Source organism: Pteropus medius, unplaced genomic scaffold, assembly GCF_902729225.1.
Source record: "Pteropus medius unplaced genomic scaffold, Ma_sr-lr_union100, whole genome shotgun sequence".
Lineage (NCBI taxonomy): Eukaryota > Metazoa > Chordata > Mammalia > Chiroptera > Pteropodidae > Pteropus > Pteropus medius.
In genome coordinates, this window is record NW_024346771.1 from 286,803 (window position 1) to 306,666 (window position 19,864).

Consider the following 19,864-nt stretch of genomic DNA (forward strand, 5'->3'; position numbering starts at 1 on the left):
TGATTGTCTTAGTGAGGGTGTGTGTGTGTGTGTGTGTGTGTGTGTGTGTGTGTGTGTTTTAATGTGGTAAGCCATTTCAGTATGAAATTCAGGTCTGAGAAGTTTATTTTCAACAATTATCTTTAACTTTTACATTCATATAATTCCATTTCCATAGTTACATTTTTATATTCCAGAAAAGAAACTATTATTCACACATCTTTTTTTTCTGATCTCTTTCTATATCTTTTACCTTTTAGTTTTCTTTTCTTTTCTTTTTTTTAATTCTAATTCCTACTTAGGTTTTCAGCAGTCAATTTTATGTTTTTTACATTTTATATATTACAGTTTTTGTTCTTTGAAACTTTTATGTTTTTCAAACATTTCTTTGCAATATTTTCTTTTATTCCATTATGTTTCACTTCTGTTGGTGTTATTTTAATCTTCTGTTTATTCCATTATACCTGTCTCTGTTGGAGCCACCTGCTATACTTAATTGAACTTGGTCACCCTCCTTCCAGGTGCTATATGCTCTTAAATACTTTGTGTTCTCTTTCAGGTCACGCTTATGGGGTTGGCAGACAGTAAAAGTTAATGGAGTGAATGCCCTTGGCTTTAAAGTTTCTCCCCTCTGCCTGGAAGAGGTGTAGTTTTAGGCCAAACAGCAGTGACATCCACTGTTAATAGGCTCTCCCCTCTGCCTAGAAGAGGTGTAGTTTTAGGCCAAACAGCAGTGACATCCACTGTTAATAGGCTCTCCCAGGGACAAGCCAAGCCAGCTCTTTCTTTACATGTTGAGGGGATTTTCTCCTGGCTCAGGAGGCTAGATGCCTAGAGAACATCTAGAGAGTCCTACCAGCCTCTAGTATTTCCACCAATAACACTCAGGTGGTACCCTCTACACACCCTAGGGCTGCAACAGTCTACTTGAGAACTCGAGGCTTCATTCATGTTTAGGTTCCACTCCTGCTTCAGCAGTGAGCCTTACTCATCTTACTATTTGTCATCCCAGCAGAAAGCAAGAGAGAGGCAGGACCATGAACGAGGCCCTACTCACTAGCAGTAACAAGTAACTATTCACCACCCTCTAGAATTAGTTCATATGTGAGGGAATGTTTATATCATCTCCTCTAATGAGGGAGACTATATCTCTCTTGGGAAGATACCCAGAAAGAAGGAACTAGTTTTCTTTATTTCTAGTAAACAAGAGTCTTGGGTAATTTTCAGTGTGCACTGGAAGTCTTATGGGGATTGCCTGGAGCAGGCAGGTAAGATGTGTAGCAATTAAAAGTGGCACTGCTAGGGAAAAAGATGTCCCTTGACTCATGTAAATGGAGGACAGCAGAGATGAGAACTCCCTCAGTGTCTTACTTAGGTTACATTGGGCCTTCTTCACTGGTCCTTTCTGCTTGGACTGTTCCTTAACCAACTGCCTCTCCTACCTGCCTAATCATTCTTATTCTTGCTTCAGGGCTCGGCTGAAATATTACTTCTTTAAAGAAACTTTCTGATTCTTCAGTTAGACAAAACCCTCTCTTTAGAAAGAGATCACTAATCCTACAACTACTTGTATTTCCTGGTGCTTAACATGAGTTAATGCATTTACTATATGTCTTTCCTGCTCAACTGTAACCTCCACAAGGGCAGGGAGTGTCTGTCTGTCTGTCTTACTCTCTTGTGTCCTCCTAGCACGTACAGTTCCAGGCACACACTAAGCACTCAATTACTTGTTAACTGAGTAAAAACTGGAAGACATACAAGTGTTTATAAGACTCAGATAACAAAATAGAACAGAGTAAAGGGGAACAGAAATGGACTAAATTAAAAAGAAAAGAGATGATCATGTAGGGACTCAAAATGTTGCAGCTAAAGTAAAAAAAGTGAGAGAGATCTGGCCTATGTGAAAAAGATTAAGAAAACAAATTTAAAAATCAAGATGAAACTGGTTTAAAACACTTTTATGCCTGAGTCAGAGTTGTAAAACCCACTAAAGATGTGGAAGGAAGCCACCATTCAGAGTACAGCATGTCACATATAGATATAAAAGGCTCATGTCACATATCTTCAAGGAAATGACAGGATTACTCAGGCTCATATATACTGTGTTCCTCCTGAATATAATGTTGTTATTTTTTCAGTACACCCATTAAAGTAAATTCTCAGAATAGAAAGAGATATATTCAAATAAATATCGACTTTTTATATAAATTTCAAACAGATACATACTAGTAATGTTTAGCTGTGCCAATCATTGAAATTTTAATGCAGATAATTCACCTCTGAATTATTTCTCCCTCCAGTTAGATCAACGGTTCTGTCATATAACATACAGGTTGTTCATTATTCACAGTAGCCAAAAGGAGGAAACAACCCAAATGTCCAACGGAAGAATAAATAAATAAATTGTGGTTTATCCATATAATGGAATATTATTCAGCAATACAAAGAAATGAAGTACTGACACATACGACAACATGGGTAAACCTTGAAAAGATTATGCTGAGTGAAAGAAGCCAGTTATAAAAAAACTGCATATTATATGATTCCAACCATATGATATGTCCAGAACAGGCAAATACACAGAGACAGAAAGAAGATTACTGGTAGCTTAGGGCTGGCGGTGGAATAGGGAGTCACTACCAATGGATATGGGGGTTTCTTTCAGGGGAAACAAAAATGTTCTAAAATGAGATTGTGGTGATGGTTGCACAACCCTGTGAAAATACTTAAAAAAGTGATTGCACATTTTAAATAGGTGAATTATATGGTATGTGAATTGTATCTCAATAAAGCTATTGTATAAAAAAGCAAAACATATTTACACTGGCAACTGTTTTATCTCCTCCTTAATATATAATAGACAATATTCCATGTCAATAAAATATGCAATTACACTGTTATTTGTGACTGTATAATGTTCTACTAAATGAATACACTGACATTTACTTACTTAATGCTTTATTATTAGATAGGAACTTACTTCCAACTTCTGTATTAAATACCCATGTATGTACACATCTTTGCGTACCTGATTATTTTCTTAGGAAACAAAAAATATAACTGTGGGCAAAGGGCATGCACTCTATAAAATGATACATATTACCTGACTGTCCTCCAGAAAGGCCATACTACTTAACAGTCAACCCAATAGAAAACAGTAACATTTTTTCTCTACATTCCCACCATATCGAGCATATTGAACTAATTAATCTCTGACAATGATAGGTGACAAAATTTTTTAAATGTGTATTTCTTTGATAACTGAATATGAACATTTTAAAAGTTACTGATTTATGAACTACCTATACTTCTGTCCTCTGTTCATTTTTTGTCATCTTTAGTTTTTCTGACATATGTTACAAATTGTTCTCATCAATGTGTCTTTTAACTTTACTTATGGCATCTCTCTTCCTATGCATTCTAATAATTTTATACACTTAAGTCTATTATTCTTTATGGTATCCTTAACTCCTAGCCTTTACCATCCCAATATCATAAAAATAATATCTTATATTTTCTTCTAGCACATGTCACTTTATTTTATGTTTCATTTAAACAATTCATTCATTCCTTACTGATCTACAGCCCTGTGGCATTCTTGAATTATTTAAGTCTGGCCTGTGAGATCTGTATAAAAGATGACTTACCTAATTGTTGAGCCCATTTTATGGCAGTACCAGTATCTCCTGCATTGCCTTCAGCTAAGTATACAATCTCTTGCCCAATCTTCCACCCAATTAATGGATAAAAGCCTTTAAACAAACAATGTAAGTCATATAATAAATAGAAGATTCATTGCAGAGACGTCTACAATAAAACAACTTGATTAACTGAAAAAATAGCAAAGTGATTCTTAAGTAAGAATGCCCAGGGTCAAATCCCAGTATTCTTTCATTTATTAGCTGTGGTCTTACCAGTTTCTAACATCCTAGCCTCAGTTTCCTTGACTGTAAAATGGTCTACCTCAGAGAGCTCTTGTGAGAATAAACTGAGTTAATACATAAAAAGAACTTAGCATAGTGCCTGGCATCTAATATGAACATAAATATTAGCTTTAATTAGCTATAGGCATCTATGTCTCTAGAAACACAGAGATAATATTTTCATTGAGAAATAAAAGGTTATTATAACATTGGTTTACTTGAAAAGTGTCTTATCTCCTCCATTTATCTGTGACTTCTAAACAAAGCTCTTAAACAGAAATGACCTAGCGCAGTAATAAACATTTTCCAGCTCCCATTTTCCCAGTTAGTGAAGATGGACAATACGAAAAAGGTTTTCAAATCCACGTTAAAAACCATGGTTGGGGAACAGAGGCCAGACTAAGAGCCCCCAGCCATCCTAGGTGTAATTAATTATACAATCTAGATATCTTGGTTTGTATGTCCCAGGATTTCCCCCATTAGAGAGAACAAATTCTTAGCAATTGTCATTAAACACTAAATATGCATGGATCACTAGTTGAAACTATCACCTCAAAAAAATTTCACAAAAAGAATAATTTCTAACTAATGAAAGAAATTTTAGAGGCCTAGAAAGATGTTTTAACACATAACATGTATTATAGGTACATTTTGCAAAGCTAACCAAAATATCCCAATCCTTCTAAATTTTTCTATAACATTTCTTATTTTTTATGCTTTTAATTTAAAGATAAAAGGGAAATGAGATTAACTGTCTCTAAGAATAACAATGAAAAATGCAGTTAGCATTAGTATGATGGCTAGGTGAAGGGCCAGGGGAGGGAGGGAGCAATTGGGGGGATCGTTTTATGAACCATATAGATGTCTAATCAATGTACTGTATATTTAAAACTAATTTAAATAAATAAATTTTAAAAAATGCTAGAGCATATCCCTTAATATAAAATAGGAAAATAGTATCATCAAATTTAAATATGCAAAAGGTGATATTTCATTAATAAAGAGAATACATTCTAACTATTTACCTCCAACACTCTGTTGAGGGTTATTTCCAGTATTAATATCCAAAAATGTCCCAGTTCCCATAGTTAATTTCACATCTCCTGTCTGGAAGCAGCACTCTCCAAACATGGCTGATTGCTGGTCGGCGACCTGCCGAAAAGGTTCAAATGTAAGACCTTTGGGCCCTTGGAAGTGGCCCATTTCACTGTATCCCACTGTCTCAATATATTCTGATAGTTCAACATTTTCTTCTCTTTTTACCTTTTACTTAAAAAAAAAAAATCTCAGGAGAGAACAGAAAGTAACAATTATAGAATAAGAGTCTCTCTAGGACTAATGTCTGGATAACTAATGTGCCTCAGGAATTTTTAGTGGGCAACCTACTTCATGAGTTTTAAGTATCATAGGATTAATCTTAGAAATAAAGGTCAGAATAAAAATTGTGCAGGAAAAAACCCCAAGATTTTTTGTTTACATCTTACAAGTGGTTTCATTCAGTAGTAAAATAACTGACCTCACAAATTTCTCTTTTAATAGGAGTGATAGGCATAATTTAAAACTGTACATCTCCCAATCACACATTTTTGTTAAAAGAAAAATTATAACATTTTGTTAATATAGTTAAATCTAGATAGACATACAGCAATACTTTAAGGACCAAAACTTATCTGAAGAACACTTTCTCACTAATCTATAATTCTTCTAGCCATATCTTAATCTAAACCTGAGTCTACCCTTAGATTGAGTAAGACTGATCCTCTCTAAATGACCAGAAATTTGTGACTTAGAAATTAAATTCCCCTTCCCTTCCCTTCTTCTTCCACTTACTGTGGCAACTGTCCATCTAGGGACAGATTGGTCTAGCTATACACACTGCTTATGCAGTTATAGGAAATGGAAAGCGAGGTCTACATAGCCTCACAATCAGGTGGTAAATCACTTGGATTCTCCAAGTTCTGACTTTCTCATCTAGCCAGAGAGAAAGAGTAAGTAAGAAAGAACCTTTAAAAACCAGAAACAGCTCATTTTTCACTCTTCCTACTGGTAGATGCTGGCTAAGGGTTTATAAAATGTAAATACAATTTTCTCCTTTAATTGCCCTATCTACCATTTATGGTTACACACTATTGAATCTAAACTAATCACTGGCCCTATTACTATTTTTTAACTCATAGTATCAAATATATACAAACATACTAAGAATACAATTTTAAAATAAATTTAACACAGTTTTCTGAAAAACAATACACAGAGAAGTCAGAAAAGGTTATCAAGTGCTTCTGTGAAAGAAGAATGGCCCAGCAGTCCCCTTTCCAAAATGTAGAGAGTATTTCTAATTATATCCAGGGTGCTTTAACTTAAAAAGAAAAAAAATACAATTTTATTCTGCATGGATGTTTTGTGTCTCCTATCTAACTCTATTTATATATATTCATTTACTTTATACTATACAAGGAGAAACTCTCAAAGTTTTTACTTACCAAGGCCATTATTGGTATAGGCACACCAAATATCTCTTCATCCACTGATCCAAAATTGTAGCTTCAAATAAAATTGATTTAAAAGTACGTTATAGCTCTAGAAATATTAATTATAAAATTCAGCAAACTCTTTTTTTTAGCAAAGGCCAAAATATTATATAATGTATGTTCACAAAGGTACCTCAAACATGAAAAAAAATGCTTTTTCCCCACAGAGGCAAAATGAATTCAGAGACAATTTTGCTGGTTTCTATGTCCAATGTTCATTATTACCTTGTATCCTTCACGGGAGGCAGGAGAGAGAGTGGTATTGAAAGCAGAGAGGTAATGAGCCCACTCCAACACATCTGAGCATAAAAATATGTCATCAGAATCCCAATTAAATTACCTAAAAAGTGATGATTCAAAAAGGAGGAAAAAAAAAAACTTTACCTCATATGGGTCAAAAAGTCCAGTTGTACTGGCATTCGAAAAATCCGTGGCAAATTCAGAACCTAAATTTACATTGGAAATAATCTATTTATTATCAGGTAGTATAAATTAACACCTACCCCTAGTTTATAATGTAGACCTTTTTTTATCTGCAAATTCATTCCAAAATGTATATTCCCAGGGTAAAGTCTCCAAAACAATTTCCCACTTAACCTTTATGAACTTTTATAATTTACTAAAGCACTTTTATACATACGCACTGTCATGCCATAATCCCCAGTTTAAAGATGAAGAAAGTGGTTCAGAGATGCAATGTGATCGCCTATAGTCATACCCAGTTGCAAAGTGGGAGGGAGATTTGGTATTGAACTCAAATTTTAGTAGTCTCGAATTAAGACTGTTCCTTAGTCTTACATTTGAGGTTTCATCACAATCTAAAAATCACCCTCCTCTTCCAACAAATCTGAAATTAATCTAAATTTATAGTAACTAGGGTACCAAAGGGCAATATGTCTGGGATACGGAAAGGAACAAAAAAGTAACTTCTAGGTAAGTCATTTCTATTAGTTAAACTTCAGTTACTTAAGATAGATCCATCAGATCATCTTTACCTTTTGTGAGTTTATGTAACAACCAGGTATCAACAGTTCCAAAGCAGCAATTTTCTTCTTCAATTGCCTTTTGTACCTTGAAAACACAACACAAAACCAATTCAAAAGGCTAAATTATTAAAGGCAGGATTAAGTGCTAGCCAATAAATACAGTATAATTCCATTTATGATCAAAATTAATATATATATAGAAACAGTTTATGGAATACACCCCAAACAGTTCTAAGCAATTACTATAGGGTATGAAATGTTTTAGTTTTAAGCCAAGCATGTGTTACTTTTGTGATGAAAAATAAAGTCTACACATTTTTTAGTTTAGACATATAAGTATGTCTAAATATAAACAACCTAAAACAGGAGATGGCACATTATGGCCTGCAGGTCAAATCCAGCCCATTGCTTCTTTCTGTACAGAAAGTTAAGAATAGTTTTAAAATGTTTTATGTGTTAAAAAGAACAAGAACAGGAATATTTTGTGACACATGAAAAGTATATGCAATTCAGATTTCGGTGTCTATAAACAAAATTTTAGTGGAACACCGCCATGCTTATTTGTTTATGTATTATCTATGGCTGCTTTCACACTAATGGCATAGTTGTGACAGAAATCTTATGGCTTTTGAAGCCTAAAAACCTGGCATTTACAGAAAAAAATTTACCAATCCTTAGTGTAAAGCATGCCAAAGGAAACAAAGGATCAAAACCTCTTTAAACTAGCTAATAGAGAAACTGAAATGCTTGTTAGGATATTATTAACAAACTGGAAAGTAATTGGCCAAATCACACTTTATGACCTTTCCAACTCTTATCTGTCCTTCAAGACTAACATGTCCTGGCTTTGTCCAAACCAGCGCCCTATGGGTATCTTTGTTATAGCCATTATTTCATAGCATCATTACTTCCCTACTAAGCCCTAGATCCTGAAGGGCATTCATTTTTATAACCCACACACCTAGGAGGGTTCCTGGTATATAGCAGATGTTAAAAAATGCTTGGTAAATACATCGCTGAGGTAAAAAAAAAAAAAAAAAAAAAAAAAGATTAACAAATGGAGACATCTAAGGATGCATTATATTTTAACAGTAGAATCAATAAAATGAAAATGCATGGCATGAGTTGCAAAAAAAGAGGTCATTTGTACATTATTTATAAGAAGTGTTTTGAAGATTCCATTCAAGTGTTGTACCACTTAAATATGGAGTGCTTAAAGTCATATTATTATTTTCAAACTCTTCTTAAATTTAGAAATTGCGATTCTAAAATTTGTTCCAGATTAGACAAAGATTAATCTTGTACTTCAGTGAGTAGTGCAATGCCTGGCTGGTACTTTTTGTACCATTTGTTCATTCAAAAATATTTGAGAGCCAGGCCCTATGATAAACAATAGGCCCTTGTAAAGCTAGGAGGACACAGGGTAGCTAACAGGGCTTCCTAAAGTAGGAGGACCAAGGTCAATCCTCTTTGCATTGGGTTAAGACTCCAAGTGGCTCTATTTTAGGAGTAAGGGTAAACTAGAAGAACAGGCTCTCACAGGAACTACAATTCAGTTTTGAATCATCTCAATAGTTAAAGTGGATCAAGATTAATTCTAGAGCCTAGAAGAAGAGAAGAAACAAACATAAATCCTATCCAGAGCAAGACAGCATTTTAAGGCACTGATAATTTCTACACATGATTTTGCAAATACAATGTCTAGCTCAGATATACGTACGAATATACATACATACATACATACATACACACATACATACGAATTAGTAACCAGGTGCACCAAACTTGTCAAGTTGTATACATTAAACATATACGGCTTTTTGTATGTTAATCGTACCTCAATATATTGGTTTAAAAAATTTAAAAACCAATTAAGTAACCAGGCATATGGAGAAATAAAAGAACATGAAAACAAAAAGAGAAACAGACAGTCCAAGAAGGCTACAGATACTGGAATTAATAGTCATGGCTTAAAATACCATGATAATTATATGAAAAAATATTCTAGAATTAAAAAATTAAAAAGTTAATGGATGAGTTTTGACAACACATTAGAAACAACTGAGGACAAAATAATAGAGTTGGAAGATAGGTTAGAAGAAAATACTCAGAATAAATACATAGAGACAAAAGAATGGAAAATATGTAAAATATAGTGAAAGAAAAAGGAAATTTAGCAAGAAGGTCTAATAAACATGTAATTAGATTTTCAGAAGAAAAGATGATAAAGAGAATGGAAGAGAAATCACATTTGAAGATAATGAGAAATTTTCAAAATCAACAAAAGATATCAAGCAACGAATTCAAGATGCCCTACAAACCCCACGTAGTTGCCACACCTAGACGAGAGGTACAGAAAATGTATTTGATAAATTCAGCACCCGCTCATAATAAAAAGTCTTAGCAAACTAGGAAAAGTAGACAATTTCCTTAATTTGATAAAGGCTATCTGAAGAAAACTTATAAATTCATATTAACTTGTGAAATGTTAAAAGCTTTTGTTCCAAGATATGGAATGAGAAAAGGATGTTTTTGGTCATCCCTTCTAGTCAATATAGAGGTCTTTTTCAATGCAAAGAATATAAATAAAAGTAAAGTCATATTTCTACATATGTTATCAGGGAATTAATTACAAATTAAACCAGTGAGATACTACTCCATACCTATCAGATTGGCTAAAATCCAAAACACTGACATCTCATGTTAGCGAGGTTGTGGAGCAACAGGAACCCTCATTCATTGTTAGTAGGAATGCAAAATGGTACAGCCACTTTGGAAGATAGTCTGGCAATTTCTTACAAACCTAAAAATAATCTTACCATATGATCCAGCAATTGTACACCTAGTCATTTACACAAATGAGTTGAAAATTTATGTTCACATAAACAAAACCTGCCCACAAATGTTTATGGCAGCTTTATCCATAATTGCCAAAAATGGGAAGCAAAATATATCCTTGAATAGGTGACTTGATAAACAAACTGTGACACATCCAGACAATAAAATATTAATCGATGATAAGAAGGAATGAGCTATTAAGTCACAAAAAGACATAGAGAAATCTTTAATGCATATTGCTAAATGAAAGAAGCCAATCTGAAAAGGGTATATACTGTGTATGATTCCAACAATATGACATTCTGGAAAAGGCAAAAGTATAGAAACAGAAATACATCAGTTGTTACCAGGGGTTCAGGAGTGAGGAGAAAGAGATGAATAAGTGAAGCACAGAGAAATTTTAGGGCAGTGAAATTTTGTGTATGATACTGCAATGGTAGATACATTACATTAATAACACTTAACAATAATGTGTCAATCTTGGTTCATCAGCTGGAACAAATGTATCACATTAATGGAAGAGAAACTGCTGAAAGATGGGAATTCTATGTACTTTCTACTCAATGTTTCTGTAAACCTAAAATTGCTTTAAAAATTAAAATCTACTAATTTTTAATAGACAAAAGATTTATTCTAGGAAATTTTCCATTTTATCTAAGTTATCTAGTTTGTTGGCATACACTTGTTCATATTATTGCATAATTATGCTTTTTATTTCCGTGAGGCTGAAATTAATGTTCTCTCTCTCATTAATAATTTTAGTTATTTGGGTTATCTCTTTTTTTCTGTCAGTCTAACTAATCTTTTTATACCAACTTCTGATTTTGTTGATTTTTTCAACTGTTTTTCTATTCTCTATTTCATTAATTTTCACTCTAATTTATACTTCCTTCTGCTTGCTTTGGGTTTAGCTTGCTCATCTTTTTCTAGTGTCTAGATTCTTTTTCTAGATTCTTTTTTTAATATGGTCTCCTTCTGTAATATAATCTTGTCATAAATTTCCCTAAACACTGTTAGCTGCATCATATTTTGGTACGTTTAGTTTTCATTTTTATTCATCTCAAGGTATTTTCTACCTTGAGATTTCTTCTTTTACACATTGGCGATTTAAAATTACATTGTTTAATTTCCACATATTTTTGAACTCCCCAAATTTCTTTCTGATACTTATTTTTAATTTCATTCTTTTGTGATCAGAGGAATACTTTGTATGATTTCAGTCCTTCTACATTTATCGAGGCTTGTTTATAGTGTAGCATACGACTTATCTCAAAGAATGTTCCATGTGCATGTAAGAAGAATGGATAGCCCCAAACTAGAGGTAATTCAAATGTACATGGATAAACTATGGTAAAAATCATACATTGAACATTAAATAGCAATGGAAATATAAGGAAATTAATTTACACACAACATACATATATTTCATACATATAATATTAAGCAAGAGGAGTTAAATACCAAAGAATAAACACTGTATGATTCCATTTATACAAAGTTCAAAAATATTCCAACAAAACTACAGTGTTGAGGAATAAATATATAAATTGTAAAAGCAGAAAGAAAATGTGATATACAGTAACATAGTATCTTGTTCTTCATTCAAGTAGTGTTACACAGATGTCTGCATAATATATCACTGAGTAGGACATTTTTGTTTTATTCACTTTTCTATATGTGCTATGAGTCACAATAAAAAGGACTAAAAAAATGAACTGAGTAAAGATTCATTGCCTTCTATCCCAATATGTGGATACCTTCAAAAACTCAAATTACTATCCTTATTCCTTAAATCTTCCCCATAGTTTCTACATGCATGTGCATGCACACACACACACACACACATACACACACACACACACACACACACACACACACACACACAGACATTTCTTACCTCAACCAGATTCTGTAAAACCCAGGTCAATCTCAAAGAAACATGCTGGGTTGTGAAAGTGAACAAACTGGCTGCTAAAAATCGTTTACTTCTAGTGAAAAAGTGAAGCATTCGGCAGGAACTGTGTATTAGCTGTTTAAAAAAATATTTCAGGAAAACACATTTAATGGTGTTTGACTTTTCAATATTAATTCCATATACATGCAAATAAACCCAATCACAAACAAGTTATTTGACTACTTATTGAGTATTCTCAGGACTTAAGAAAATCAAGTAGGCTTAAGTACTTATAAAAGTCTTTTTTAAATAACTATTTTCTACCTCTTTATTTATTTTTAACTATGGAAGTGAAGGCAAAGAGTCAAGGGAGAAGGCTATATTTCTATTACAAATATATGTTTTAATCAAGTTAGTATTAACACAAAAGGAATTTTCCCTACACATTATGTACTTAAAATTTGGAATATATGATTTTAATACTGTCTATACTTATCTAATGATCAAAGAAGAAACATATATGACTTCAAATTTACTTCTTAATAAGCAAAATCTTTAATTAAAAAGACTTACACAGAAACTCAGCTTTGAGTTTTAAAGTTTGTAAGACATGCTAAAAAAAATACACACATACACACACAAAAACAGAAAACAAACAAGTCTTTCCCTGCTACCTACTACAAGGACTCAGGTGGACAATACGACTTCTGAAACTGATGTTTTATAAAACATTCACTTATAGAGAATTTACCCACCTCTTGCATTGTTCTCTTGTTCCCCAACCCTCTCCCAAAAATAAATTTAAAGATTTTTTTAGCTTATTAAAAATAGTAACATTTATTTTTCTTTCACTTTTACCATAACACACTAATCAAGAAAATGCGTAGACTTAGTTCCCTTTACGTTTCAGTCTTATCTTTTTCTTTTGAACAATGAGCCTCATTCTAATTTTTTAAACCTTTTTTTTGCGTGTGAACATTTAAAGTTCTACTCTTAGTAATTTCAATTATACAAAAGTGTTATCAACTATAGTCATCATTTTATGTTAGATCCTCAGACCTTATCCATCTTATAACCGAAAGTTTGTACCCTTTGAACTTCATTTCACCTGTTCAGTGCTCAAACTTTCCGTATTTCTTTATATTTTACATTATTTATTAAAATATAATACTTTTTAAAAGTATTTAAAGTGGCCACCCATAACCCTCCTTCTGAATTGTTATATGTTAAGAAATATCTCAAACTGAAATGGGTTCTTCTTCTCTAAGCACACTATACTTTTCTCTATAAAAGTTAGATTTAGGATCCTTTGGGAATCTTCTGTTAAAATGTAGATACCTCAGGTGGTGGCAAGTTGGTTACAAAAAAAATTTTAATAGTTCTAACACTGGCACTTTAAGTCAACATATGAACAATTAACACTTTGGTCCACATATTAAACAAACATCTATTGGGTTCCTTCTATGTACCAAGGACTGTACTAGGCCTTGAAAAAAAGAGTAAAAAACCACAGGCAGAATCCCTGCCTTCCTTAAATTTACATTCTAGTGGGAAGAGACAGACAAATAAGTGATCAAATCAACAAATGAGATCATCTAAGAAGATACTGATTGTAAAAGGAATTGCTACTTAATATACCACCAAAAAAGAAAAACAATCCTGCCAGTTAAATTATGACATAATGTTAAGGTATAATTAATGGTTCAAAATGCATCCTGATTTCAAAGATGTTAAAATAAGAAAAATGCATGTCCTATAACTCATACATTGCTGGTGGAAATATATATGGTACAGCCATTCTAAAAAACAGTTTATAAACCATGTAATTATCATATCGCCCAACATTTGCACTCTTGGGGGCATGTATCCTTGAGAAATAAAAAAATTTATATTCACATAAAATCGTGTACACAAATGTTTATAACAGATTTATTTCTAATAGCCAAAAACTAGAGTTAGTAAAAATATCCTCCATCAGGTAGTATATCCATACCATTGAATACAACTCAGCAGTAAAAGAAACAAGCAATTGATACACATAACAACTTGGATTCTCCAGGGAATTGTACTAGGAAAGCAAATCCCAAAAGGTTTTATACTGCATGATTCTATGTACATAACATCTTTTAAATGAGAAAAATTTTGAATGGAGGACAAATTAATTGTTGAAAGGAACTAGGGATCAGAGAGCGTGGAGAAGTGCACAGGAGAGAAGTGGGTGTGGTTATGTAAGAGAAACATGATGGATCCTGTAATGATGAAACTGTTCATTTTCTTGACTGTGGTTGTGGCATCATGATTTGAGATTTGGGGCTTCTGCTACAGAAGTGAATGTTTTCATGGTCACAGTTTATTTTCAAAGGAAAAAAAGTTTAAACATCTCACTGGCTAACTCATGAAATGTTTGATAAATTCACCTATTAAAAACTAAAATTATACATTAAGGTATAAAATCACACATTATAAATAGTATATTTAAAATTGTACCATTCAGGATTCATGACCTTTCCTTATATCCACTCTCAACTCTCTTAATTATTGTGTCTTTCCTATAAACAGCACCTCTCAGTATTCAGCCTCACAAGTTATTAAAGCAAGGTGTATCTTTTCTGGGCATAGTTTATATTTTTTTCATTTCTCCAGGAATGGAAACATGAATTCTCACTAACATGTGAAGCTCTGGTCCACCCCAAACCTCCTCAGGACTTCCTGAAGTGTAATTGTTAAATACTTCAGTCTACCACATATGCTTTTGGGTAACTATTATTAAATTTCACTGATGTGTAGAGCATTCATATGTGTATTTGCTTCTTAATGTTCAAAAATAGCACAGATAGGTGATTATACAATTAAGTCTACAGTTAAGGGACATTTACAGGAAAAACAGGAACATCTAAATTACAGAGAAGAAAAAGATTACCTTCATTATAAGTGAACTATTCCAAGATTTTACAAGTTCGATAGCTCTTAGGTCTTGCCAACTAATGAAGTTGTGAAAATGATTTCCTGTTTTCCTAAGAAAGATGGAAACATTTTGAAATTCAATATAAATCAAAGACTATATTATATGAAAGATCCGCTGTAAGAGAAAACAAAATTAGAGGCGAAACTATAATTTCAAAGTATAATTTAATTAGATGGGGCTTTCCAAATGACTTCCTTCTCTTTAATTTTATAAATCGAACACACTTTACAATTATCAGGTGACATAGGGTATAAAATTTTAGATCAGACTCTATCCAAAAGGATATTCTTTTTGAAGCACTAAATTCTTTTTGAAGCCTCCTCCCCAAATTAAAACTAATGGAAAGCCTTAATTACTTGTTTATATACTTTTTAAAGCAAGATAAAGAAGCTAATGTTTTTCCCCTTCATTATACTTATCTTGATATACACAATCACATAAAGCCTCTGTATGTACAGAAGAGCTGAAATATTGCCTGAGCCTATTTCTACAACTCTCAACTTTAGGATAGGCTTAGTTAGCCATTGGCAACCCACCAGGCTTACCAAAATTAGTTCAATAAAAAGAAATTCAACAAACTCTGGGCCAATACTATAATAAAAGCACAGAACTACGAAATATAGTAAAAATCAATCATTTTTCCTATGAGGCTCCTGTAAACCAACCACTGATATCTACTAATCTTCAACATCCAACCCAAGCTTGCTTTCTATACCCTCTCCACGTTCCCCACTTCACCATGTTCCGTTCCCGAGACTGTCATTTCCCACACTTATTAGGCAGTCCACACCTATGGTCACATCCTCAACTTTATTAACTGGAACATTCTGCCACTGAAATTCTAACATTCCAATATATCAGTCAACACATCTAGCTATTACAGTCATGGGCCACTTAACAACGGGAATGCATTCTGAGAAATGTGTCATTAGGCGATTTCATCATTGTGTAAAAATCAAAGTGTGCACTTACACAAATTTAGTAGCCTATTACACATCTAGGCTGCATGGTATAGCCTATTGTTCCTAGGCTACAAGCCTGTACAGCATGTTATGGCGCAAAACAACATGAGATTTAATCAAGCAAAAGAAAAAAATGATGCAATCAAGAGACACACAAAACAGATACACGAGGCTACTGCAGGTTAATATGGCATACTGCTTTACAGCAAACTTTTTTTACAAGTGCAAAATGTATGCTTTAAAAAATAATAAAAGTATAGTATAGTAAATGCAGAAATCAATAACATCATTTATTACCAAGTATTATCTACTGTACATACTTGTATGTACTGTACTTTCATCTGACTGACAGCGCAGGTTTGTTTACAGCAGCAAGCATTACCACAAACACGTGAGTAATGTACTGTGCTAAGAAGTTATGAAGGCTAAGACATCACCAGGCAATAGGAATTCTTCAGCTCCATTATAATCTTATGGGACCACCACTGTATATACGGTCTGACGTTGACCAAAACATCATTATATATTAAGAACTTGCCTTTACACTTTCTCCACTTTTGTCTGTCTTTTTTTATTAAGAACTTGCCTTTACACTTTCTCCACTTTTGTCTGTCTTTTTCCATAATTGTGATAAAATATACATAAGATGAAATGTACCATTTTAACCACTTTTAAGTGCACAATTCAATGGCAGTAAGCACATTTTGCAATGTTGTGTAACCAACACCATTATTTCCAAACACTGTGGTTGCTTCCACATTTTTGCTATTGTGAAAAATTGCTGTACAAGTATCTGTTTTCAATTCCTTTGGGTATATACTTAGGATTAGAATTGCTGGGTTATAGCATAATTCTATGTTTAGTTTTCCACAGCAGCTGTACCTTTTTATGTTTACATAACCAATACACAAGAGTTCCAATTTTTCCACATCCTCAACATTTGTTTTCCATTTTTTAAAGTGATAGCCATCCTAGTGGATATGAAGTGGTACCTCATTGTGGTTTTGATTTGCATTTCCCCAAAACTAATCATATTGAGCATTTTTCATGTTTATAGACTGTATATTATTCAAGTCCTTTGCCTATTTATGAATTATGCTATTTTGGGCTTCTTTGTTGAGTTGTAGGAATTTTTATATATGGTAAATATATGATTTGCAAATATTTTCTCCTGTTTTGTGAGTTTTCTTTTCACTCTCGTGTCCTTTTAGTTTTGTTTTTCATCTTTATTAATGGGAATCACATCATTCACCTATAACATGAACATGTTATTTCTTTTTCCCTTAGTTATCCATTCACCATTATCATTAGTACAAAACAAATCCTATTGTTTTAGTCCTCAACCTTAGATGAAATTACAAACCAAACGTACCAAGATACATAGCTTCCATATTACATGCCAGAATCAGGTTTCAGAAATCTAACTGTAGATTTTAGATACCAATGAGTGTAAATTTTCTGACATATTTTTAAAATGGAAATTGCACATTATGTCAGAATAATTCCAACATAACTTTATTGCTTGTTATTATGGAAGGTGTGTGTCTTGGAATGTTTGGTTTGTAATTTCATCTAAGGTTGAGGACTAAAATTTGGGGCAAATTTTCCACTTTGAATCGTTCTAATAATTAAGAAAATTAAAGGAAAAATTAGTCATTATTAATAAAGAAAATATCTTCACAGTATTCTTTAATGCACAAAAGTTTTTAATTTTGATGAAGTCCAAATTATCTAATTTTTCTTCTTCAAGTTGTGCTTTTGATGCCATTTAAGAAATCACTGCTAAATCCATGTTCATGTAGACTGTCCTCTAAAAGTTTAATAGTTTTATCTTTTAAATTTAGTCTTTGATCCACTATTCAAAGTAATTTTTGTATATGGTGAAAGGTAAAGGTTTAACTTAATTTAGATATCCAGTTTTCGAAGCATTATTTTGTCGAAAAGACTGTTCTTTCCCCATTTCCTGGTCTTGGCATCCTTATCAAAAATGAACTGACCATTGGATTAGTTCCCTTGGGCTGGTACTTTGTACCACAAACTGAGTGGCTTAAAACAATAGCAATTTGTCTCATAGAGTTCTGGAGGCTAGAAGTCCACAAACAAGGTGTTGACAGAACCATACTCCCTATGAAACCTATAAAGGAATCCTTCCTTGCCTCCAGTCACTCTGGATTAGGAACCCACCCTACTGAATTATGAGTCATTTTAACTAATTACATGTGCAATGACCCTATTTCCAAAAGACATGTTTTGAGGTACTGCTGTTGTCTCTACTGGGCTAATTCCCCCAAATCTCACTTATTCCTACATTTGAGATTATTGAGTCAAAGGGTAAGACAATTTTCCAGCTCCTCAGCTGTGGTGAAACCTGCAATATTTGATGTTGTCATCAATATTGCATATTGATTATTTTAATACTTCTAATGCCACACAGTTAAATGCCTTCTCAGCAGACTGTCCATACCAGATGATGCATGGGGGCATGTCTGGAGCACCAGTTTTACCTGATAAGTATCTGGAGATATTAACTTTATATAAAAACAAACGTGAATATATTATAGGCTATGACAGCAATGCATGAGTGAAACACTTTTGCCATAATCTCACACACATTGATTTTCCTTTTTGTTAGTTTAATATATAAGAATGCACCTTGCTTTAATAACTGGTGAGGCTGAATACTCAGAGGTGCTGTTTACAGGAAAGACATAGTAATTAAGGGAGTTGAGAGTGATTATAAGGAAAGGTCATTAATTCTGAATGGTACAATTTTAAATACACTATTTATAATGTGTAATTTTATACCTTAATGTATAATTTTAGTTTTTAATAGGCGAATTTATCAAACACTTCATGAGTTAGCCAGTGAGATGTTTAAACTTTTGTTCCTTTGAAAATTAATGTGCTAATTCTAGAAATCTGATTTTCCCACTCCTCAAAGATTGCTGATTTCTCACTGTTGAGAGCTGGAGCTGTCAGTTAGTGATTTCTCCAAACTATTTTTATGTAATGTATATTCCTTGTTGTGTACTTGCTGAAGTTTCTGAAACTTCTATTATCTCTGTGAACTGACCAAGATTTTCTTTGTGTAAATGGGAAGGTTATTTTTCATTTTCAGTTGACATTCAACAATATATTAATTTCAGGTGTACAGCACAGTGGTTAGACATTTATATAACTTAGGAAGTGATTCCCCCCGATCATTCTGTACTAACCTGGCACCATACATATTTATTGTATTATTGATTATATTCTCGATGCTGTACTTCCCATCTCTGTGACTATTTTGTAGCTGTCAATTTGTACTTAATTTCTCCACACCCAGGCCTCCAATCTCCCTCACATCTGGTAACCATCAATTTGTTCTCTGATTCTATAAGTCTGTTTCTGTTTTATTTTGATTTTTAGATTCCACATTTAAGTGAAATCATACAGTATTTGTCTTTCTTTGACTGACTTATTTCACTTAGCATAACATCCTGTAGGTCAATCTATGTTATCACAAAGGGTAAGATTTTATTCTTACAGTGGAGAAATGTTGCATTATATGTATACTACTTCTTTTTTATCCAATCATCTATTGACGGACACTAAGATTGCTTCTACATATTGGCTATTGTAAATAATACTTCAATGAACATAGGGATACATATATCTTTTTGAATTAATGTTTGGGATTTCTTCAGATAAATACTCAGAAGTGAAATTGCTGAGTCTTAAGGTAGTTCTATTTTTAATTTTTTTGAGGAAACTGATACTGTTTACAATAGTGGCTACACCAATTTG

General features: G+C 33.0%; 1 protein-coding gene across 3 annotated transcripts in view; it reads right to left on the minus strand.

Moving 5' to 3' along the window:
- The window catches only part of GK5 (glycerol kinase 5), a 68,035-nt gene that overhangs the window by 25,030 nt on the left and 23,141 nt on the right, over positions 1-19,864 (minus strand). For 2 of the 3 annotated variants that reach the window (XM_039876465.1, XM_039876467.1), the window contains 8 exons: positions 15,072-15,165; positions 12,155-12,286; positions 7,429-7,504; positions 6,818-6,879; positions 6,659-6,732; positions 6,386-6,446; positions 4,928-5,054; positions 3,627-3,731 (listed from right to left, as the gene is read on the minus strand). In XM_039876465.1, coding sequence (XP_039732399.1) covers positions 3,627-3,731; positions 4,928-5,054; positions 6,386-6,446; positions 6,659-6,732; positions 6,818-6,879; positions 7,429-7,504; positions 12,155-12,286; positions 15,072-15,165 — 731 coding nt within the window. The remainder of the gene's footprint in view (positions 1-3,626; positions 3,732-4,927; positions 5,055-6,385; positions 6,447-6,658; positions 6,733-6,817; positions 6,880-7,428; positions 7,505-12,154; positions 12,287-15,071; positions 15,166-19,864) is intronic. The other variant, XM_039876466.1, reaches the window with a different exon arrangement.